Source organism: Nannospalax galili, unplaced genomic scaffold (genome assembly GCF_000622305.1).
Source record: "Nannospalax galili isolate Female #2095 unplaced genomic scaffold, S.galili_v1.0 scaffold167, whole genome shotgun sequence".
In the NCBI taxonomy this organism is placed as follows: domain Eukaryota; kingdom Metazoa; phylum Chordata; class Mammalia; order Rodentia; family Spalacidae; genus Nannospalax; species Nannospalax galili.
The window spans coordinates 4,183,447-4,192,050 of record NW_008358534.1 but is presented as its reverse complement, the minus strand read 5'-3'; the positions used below and the strand labels follow the sequence as shown (position 1 = coordinate 4,192,050).

Below are 8,604 nucleotides of genomic sequence, written 5' to 3'. Positions count from 1 at the left end.
GGAAGGGAAGGGAAGGGAAGGGAAGGGAAGGGAAGGGAAAATATGCTGAGCTTGATAGTATGTGTCTATAATCCTAGCACTAGAGAAAGAGAGGAAGAGACAGGACCGTCCCTGGAGCTTACAGTCTGTAGAGCTTACAGTCCCTGGAGCTTATGGTCCCTGGAGCTTACTGACCAGCTATTCTAGCCAAATGGGGAGTCCCAGGTCCCACTAACAGTTTGCTTAAAAAAAATAAGCTGGATGGCTCCTGAGGCGGAAAGCATGGATACCTAAGGTTGTCTTTTGGCTCACTGGTCTCCACACACAAGTGTGCACAAATGTGCACCTGCATGCACACACATAAAATTGCTTTAAAAGCTGTTAATAAATGGTATCTTGGGTATGCCCCCAGAAATTCCAATTTAGTAGCTCTGGGCTGCCAGCCAGACATTTATACTGTGAAAGAACTCCACAGGTATTGTTGATGCACAGCCAAGGTTGGGAAGTTCTGCATTTATTTCATAACAAGTATTTCTTCTGCAGCAGGAGTCCGACCATTTTCTCAACACTGTTTAGTTGCACGTTATTTTCCACAAATCGATGACTGAAATATAAATCTCCCAGCAAAACATAAAGTGTAATATCAATGTTCCATGACTGCCAAGAACAATAATAAAGGATATTTCTAACCAGAAAAGGAGATACGCAGATTCATATGCTTATAGTGCAGATATGGCGTCTACAGTGATCCTTCCACTTCCATTCCATTGCCATGACCAGATCTGTAGTGTGACCTTTACATTCACCATCTAATCACAGAAGAGGTTAGACCCACAAGCATGGAGGAGTAATTTTCAGTACTGTTTAATTTTTAGTGTTGTGCTTTGAAATGTGGAAGGAATTTCAGTCTTTTGCTAAATATCCCCCAAGCTTTTAAAAGTATTCTGATTGCAAAATATTATTAGTAGAGGATTCAGAGATAGACTCAAAATAGAAAGGCAGCCATTACCACTGGGATCTCAATATTCAGAAAAGGGTGAAATTGGTACTACACTGAATCTGCCATGAACACTGCATAGGGAGATGATAGATTGAAAAACCATAATCGAGCTCTGTCCTTAAGACCTCTGGCCAATTTAAATCCAGAGCTATACCAGACCCTAGCCCTGTTGCCTCTGCGAAAATAAAAGGTGTACCATATGGCATATAGGCAATTATGCCAGGATGGAAGAACTCAAGGGGAAAAAAAATATAGTCTTTTAGTCTTTTCCAGGAATGAATTGTTTCCCATCACATTACCTGCTGTAGAAGTTTGTGCATTTTGAAGGTCCTGCTTAGCTGTATCCGTTTTGCTCTGATCTCATTAACCAAAATATCCGAAAGATAACGTAGCTCATTGCACCTCTGGCAGATTAAATCAAGAGCATAATGGTGATTTGACGCAAGCTTGTGGCCATGTAGAATCACAAATCGGGCCTTTGATAATAGTTCCTGATTTTAAGGAAGAGAGAAAACCATGATTGCAGGATCTCCGGTCATACAGAGACAAAGAAGAAAAAGAAGAAAATCATTAAGTAGCAAATTGTTTGGGCAGGACACATATGTGGCCACAAAATATGATTTAATATCAAGTTTCTGCAGTCTACAGTTTACAAAACAAAATACAAAAAATCCTACCAGTCATAATGATTAGCTAAACCAGTGATGTCCATCAAAGCTCAGACATTTCTGGTCACACGGTGAAAATTAACTAGCCCATTTCACTCAGAATATGTTCGGACTTCTGACATGCAGACTTAAAACAGAGCCACATACATCACCTGAGGGAAACCAAACTCCACACAAGTGAAAACTAATGTATTTCACATCAGCCCACTCTTGGAAATCTAAATTACAGCTGCCCTTCACCCGAATGCTTTTGACATACCTAAAGTGAACTTCAGAAAGGACTCTACTGGTCTTGCCTCCATTCTGTCAACTACTGACTCCCCCACACAGTGAATGTAACATAGAAACTCAGACAATGCTGATCAAAACAAAATAGAGACCAGATGAGGAAGTGACCAGCTTATCAAGTTCGTGATTATCTAGCCACAATTAAAAGGAGGTTGCTGTTTAATGGGATAGACATTCAGTTCCACATATGAAAACATCCTAGAGACCCACAGTACAGCAACATGTACACACTGAATATGATTGCCCTAGTTAGTTGTAATTGGCAACTTGACAAAGTCTAGAGTCATCTCAGAGGAAAGCCTTGACTGGAGAACTGCCTAGATCAGACTGGCCAGTGGGCATGTCTGTGGGGGATTATCTTGATTATTAATTGATGCAGGAGGGCCCAACCCACTGTTGGCAGTGCCATCCCTAGGCAGGTGGTCCTGGGCTTTATAACATAGCTAGCTCAGGATGAGCCTGTGAGTGAGCCAGCAAGCAGCATCACTCCATATTTCTGCTTCAGGTCCCTTCCTTGGATTACTGCCCTTGACATCTCTCAATGATGGACTGTGACCTGTAAGTGTAAGACAAATAAACATTTTCCCCCAAGTTGTTTTGGACAAGAATGCTTCATCAATCAACACAAAGGAAAAGAAAAATCAACTACTGAACTGAATGCTTAAAAATGGCAAATTCATGTCAGACATTATATCACAATGAGAAAAACAGTATTAAAAACAAGCAAAGCCTCCTGCTTTCCAAGACTGTCTGCTTTCTCTTTCTACCATGTCCCATATATGTAAACTGCAGCAGAATCACAGAGGTCTACAAGCTTAATGCCTTAACTGGTTACTGCAATTATGGCCCTCCATTTTTCTTTTCATGTGCTTGTGGTTCACTAATGAATCAGTTTCGTTCTTTCTTTTTTTTTTTTTGGTCTTTTGGAAACAAGGTCTCCTTGTTGCCCCAGCTATCCTGGAGCTCTGTGTAGACTAGGCTGGCCGTGAAGTCACAGAGATCCACCTGCCTCGGCCTCCTGAGTCCTGGGATTAAAGGTGTAATCCACCACACCCAGTTTATGGGTCTGTTTTCTAAGGACGGTTTTGGTAAAGCATTTCTTTGCCCTCACACACAAGACAGGAGAGTAAAGTCAGAGTCTCTTGCCTTTAATGCCATGAATCCAAGCTTTAGGGCTGGCAGAATCAATGAGAGCTGCTTCCTTTGAGCACTTACTATCCATCACAGAAACTATGTTATGTGCTTCCTATACATTCAAATAAATCATCTCCATCATTCTATAAAGTAGGACATTTAAAGCCCCAGTTATAGAAAAAGACTTTGACGCTTAAAAGTAAATTCAGCCAAAATCCCACAGCTAGTCAGACCAAATAGAGCTGTGTGTGTAGATCTATGTCTGGTTCAACTGCGTATATCATACAATGGGCATTTGAGGATTTATATTCTTTTTTAAAAATGTTTTATTTATTATTTTTATTTTTATGTGTATGAGTGTATTGCCTGCATGTAGGTAAGTGCACCCATGTCATGCAATGCCCATGGAGGACAGAAGAGGTCATCGAATCCCCTGGATCTGAAGTTACAGACAGGTGTTAGCTGTCATGTGGGTGCTGGGATTTGAACCCGGGTCTTCTGCAAGAACAGCCAGTGTTCTTAACTGCTGAGCCATCTCTCCAGCCCCCTGTGGATTTATATTCTTACATGACTATATCATATCTAGGTAACAAATGCCTTTCTTTTGCTTTTTTGAGACAGAGTCTCATGTTGAGCAGGGTGATGTAAAATTCATTGTGTATCTGAGGTGGCCTTGAACTCCTGATTCTAATGCCTCTTCTTCCCAAGTGCTAGAAGTACAGGTGCGTACCACCACTCCCAGCTCATATAACAGTCTTGATAGATATTTTTTCTAACTTTTCCAAAATGATTTATGTTCTTGCCCCTATAGGTGAGCTTTAAACACTTCATACAACTGCCATAATTTTATACAACTCCATGACACACCTACAGTGTCACCTTGGGGCTACACTTAATAAAACAGACTTTAGGCAAGTATCATTGTGTGTATATAGCTACAGCAGATTAAGTACAATAAGGGTTGTGCTACCCAGGCTCACAGAAACATAAACATACCAAACACTACATATTAAAATGTGAAACATAAACATACCAAACACTACATATTAAAATGTAATCTTACCTGAGATTTCTCATCTAAGATGTCTATTTTTTTAATTTTTTGTTTTATTTGAGCTAAGTTCCCTGTTATATCACCCAGCTCTGCTTGCTGATTTAACAGAAATTCAACTTGAGTCACAAGCTAAAAGGAAAAAAACAAAAGTTTGAAAAACATACAAATTATTAAGCATTTACATTTAGTAACGATCAAGGTTTTTTTAAGTATTTTATTTTATTTATTTATTTATTTTTATTGATCTTTTTGAAACAGGGTCTCCCTGTAGCCACAGCTGCCCTGGATTCGCTATGGAGATCAGGCTGGCCTCAAACTCACACAGATCTACCTGCCTCTGCCTCCTGAGTGCTGGGATTAAAGGCGTGTGCCACCATGCCTGGCAATAATGATCAAGTTTTTTTAAGAAATGGTATTAAATAAGAATGATTATCAACATGGAAAAATGACACATAGAAAGTATGTTCAGCTATTTGATTCACAGAAATAGAAATAATCTGCTAAAGTATAGCCTCTTAGATATCTATGCACATTTATGAGTTATATAAAATCACTGTGTACAAGTGTAATAATACATATGCATAAATGTGTACACATACATACCTACAGGTATATATCGGCATAGCTATCCCCCAGGTATGTGATAACTGGTCTTGGAAACAAAGAAACTACAGTAGCAGGGAACACACCTTGCACTCACATCTTCATCTTTTAACACCACCCCCAACCCCACAAAAGAAACCAACCTTCCTTAGGAAAATGTCTTCTTCCAAGGCTAAGACAGAACACATATAAAATGAGTTTAGATTACCTCTTCACGCCAGAAAGTATGTTTTTAATGCTGACACATATCAAAAGGGTAGAGCAACCAGTCTGAAACACCAAAGTAGTTTAATAATAGCAATGGGAGAAGGACGGTGCCTGGAGAGATGGTTCAGAATTTAAAAGCAGATACTGCTCTGGCAAAGGACTGGAGTTTGGGGCTGCTGCTCATAACTTCATCTCCAGGAGATCTGACACTGCTGGCTTCTGCAGGCACCTGCACTCATGTACACACACATACACACACACACACACACACACACGTATGCACTCACACACACACTTACACATTATACAAATACAATTTAATAATAATGATATTTAAAAGGTTAAAAAATAGGAATGAAGGCTGGGGAGATAAAACTCCAGAACCCAGGCTTAAAAAAATGCATGGCGTGGTGGTGTGCTAGTAATTCCAGTACAGAGAAGGGAGAGGCAGACGGATCCCTGAGACATGCTGACCAGCCAGTCAAAACAAGGTGGACTGTTCTTAAGGAATGACATTCCAGATTGACCTCTGACCTCCACAAACTTATGCATCCACATAAACCACAGAGAGAGAGAGAGAGAGAGAGAGAGAGAGAGAGAGAGAGAATAGCAACCAATAATAAGCCAAGAAAAATAAACTAGAAATCTAAGAATCAAGGATTCCTAGAAGGAATTCCTAGAAGGAAGCTCTTGCTTCATCACAGTTCCTATTGTGGACAAGTAAAAATTGAAAGATTATCTCATGCAGATCACTGTCAGTGGTTAATCAGAATCTACATCAGTAATGGGGGACAAGTGTGCATCCTCACCTCCAGATGTGATACCATGAAAAGGTCACATCACTTCTGTAATATTCCACTTGAATATATAGAGACCATCCAATCATGAAAACATGAACAAACACAAAATGAAGAAATTGTGCCTTAAAAGGGACTGTATTCCTCAAAATATTACTGCTGCAAATACGGGGGTTGGGGGGAGCTGTGAAATGTTCTAAATTGAAAGACGCTAAACAGACATAACAACTTAATGTATTAGTAGACCCCAAACTAGGCCTTATATTGAAGTAAAATAGAAAAGATATAAAGTACATTACCAGGAATGCTGTGTAGTAGCACACACCTGCAATCCCAGCACTCATCAGACTGACGTAAGAGGATCACAAGTTTAAGGATAGCCTGAGCTACATAATAAGATAAGATATCATTTCAAAAAAAAAAGGCAAAAAAAACTAGGCATTGTGGCACACTTCTTTAATCTTAGCACTTCGGGGGCAGACACAGGCATATCTCTGTGATATACATAGCAAGTTCCAGGCCAGCTGAGGTTACAGAGAGACCTTGTCTCAAAGAAAAAAAAATGGACAAAAATAAAAAATAAAAAGAGCTGACAAAATGGTTCAGTAGGTAAAGATGTTTGCTGCCAAACCAGATGACCTCAGTTCAATCCCTAGAACACACATGGTAGAAAGGAAATCCTTCAAGTTACCCTCTGCTCTCCATTCACACACCACGGCAGGTGCAGGCTCATGTATTCATACACACACACACACACACACACACACACACACACACACACACACACACCAAATCAATGTAAATAAAAGTTTTAGTTTTAAAAAGGGCACTATTAGGTCACCTCACAGAATAATGGTGCCAGGTAATATAAAGGTATTGCAGTGTTGCTGAATGTGATGATTTTGATAGCTGAACTATAATCATATAAGAGAACGCTCTTAATCTAAGAAAAACTCATTTAGGAGAAAGTAGCCATAAGATATCAAACTACCTCTCAAACAGGTCAGAAAATGATTATTTGCCAGGAAAAAAATATTATTTGTCTATTTTTTTCATTTTTTAATTCATTGAATGAATATTGTTCTAGTTTGCTTTCTGTTGCTGTGATAAAACATTCTGAACAAAGCAACTTGGGGATAAAAGGGTTTATTTGGCTTATACTTCCAGGGAAGTCAGGGCTGAAACTCAAGGCAGGAACCTGGAAGCAGGATCTATGGATACTGTTTTTGCTGTTTACTCTCTGGCTCATTCTTAGCTAACTTTCTTATATACCCCAGGACCATCTGCCTAGGGATGGTGCCACCCACAGTGGGCTAGGCTCACTTACATAATAAAGACAGTATCCCACTGACATGCCCACAGGTCAATGTGTCTGGGAAATTCCTCAATTAAGATTTTCCTTTCAGATGACTCTAGACTAAGTCAAGAGGATCAAGGATAACCAGGACACAAGTGTTTTATCTATGTCAAGTGTCCTAATGATTCCGAAGACTTCTCACTGCAAACATTCCTATTTCTTTTAGGTAATTTTAAAAAGCTTAAGTTACTTCACAATTGATTGTGAATAGTTTTAGGCTCAGAAGCAGCAGAAATTTTTACTAATTTATAGCAGCAATACATGAGACCATCCACTATCCCATATCTTACTTTTTAATATATTTTTTATTGAATTTTTGTGTATTTCATGTGCAACATCTTAGTCCTCTTTATACCCCCATTCCCATCGGCACCCTTCCATAGCCCCCACCCCCAGTGGATTTCATGCATTCTGTCATTTATGTCAAGGCCTATGGAGTCAAGTTAGTGTTCCTTGACGTCCCTCAGTGAAAGTTCACCCACTGGAGTCTAGTAAGTCTATCTAGAGTCACTTCCTTAAATAAGATCAGCTTTTTTTCAACCAGCAGTGATCAGCTGCCCTATTGGCTACAACTGAGGCCTACTGCCCATTTCCACAGTTCTGTGCTATGTTTAAAAATCATATGTTCAGCATAGGTATGTGGTATCTAAAATCCAATGAGTATTGTTTCCTTGAAAAACTATATGGTAGCCTGAAAGTACTTTGTATGGAAAATAACTATTTTTTCAAATCTAATTTTGATTTTTATTACATTTCAAATATATAGAAACCATATGGATTAACAATACACATTTTCTGGAAGTCTAAGTATATAAGTCAAGATATGAGTTGCTAATATGTTCTAATATCTGCATCAAGCCTCTGAAAGAACAAAATTATCATTAAAATGTCAACTTCTTTCCCTGCCACCAACCTTCTCCTCTGTTTTCTTCTTCAGGTATGGAAAATAATTTTGAAGGACAAGCTTGAAGGTGAAAAAATCCTCTGACCCTGTTATTCTCAATGATGTGCCCATACTCCTCAAAGGAAAGGAATACGTGGAAGAAGAGGAGGCCTGAAATATTAGCAGAACTTTCCTCTGTTTCAAGTCAAGCTGCACTTGCCTCCTTTCTGATCTCTGAGGTGAAAAAGGTATCTTGCAAGACTGCATTTCTGATGCTCGAGGATAAGAACCTCTAACACAATGAAAGTAATGCTTTAACTGACCTCTTGAAAATCTTGCTCAAATCTCCACAGTTGCAAATACTGCTCCATTTTTAATTGGTGTTTTTCCCAAAATCCATCAAAAGCAGTTTCCATATCATGCACTTGTGCCAGCAACCTTAAAAAGAAAAGTCAAAGAATTCCTTAAAATAACCACCTCTGTGTGTGTGTGTGTGTGTGTGTGTGCGTGCGTGTGTGTGTGTGCGTGTGTGCGTGTGTGTGTATGGGGGGGAGATATGGAGCTAACCCTGTTCTGTTCATTAAGAACTCCAATCAAAGGGGTGGGGGGGGTGGCGGGGGAGTTAAGAGCGTGT

The 8,604-nt window shown here is 39.4% G+C and overlaps 1 protein-coding gene across 1 annotated transcript in view; it reads right to left on the bottom strand.

Moving 5' to 3' along the window:
• The window catches only part of Mcf2 (MCF.2 cell line derived transforming sequence), a 118,337-nt gene that overhangs the window by 44,139 nt on the left and 65,594 nt on the right, over nt 1-8,604 (bottom strand). Inside the window, exons 9-11 of the mRNA XM_029558015.1 lie at nt 8,294-8,408; nt 4,133-4,252; nt 1,279-1,470 (exon numbers count right to left, since the gene is read on the bottom strand). Of these exons, the coding sequence (XP_029413875.1) occupies nt 1,279-1,470; nt 4,133-4,252; nt 8,294-8,408 (427 nt within the window). The remainder of the gene's footprint in view (nt 1-1,278; nt 1,471-4,132; nt 4,253-8,293; nt 8,409-8,604) is intronic.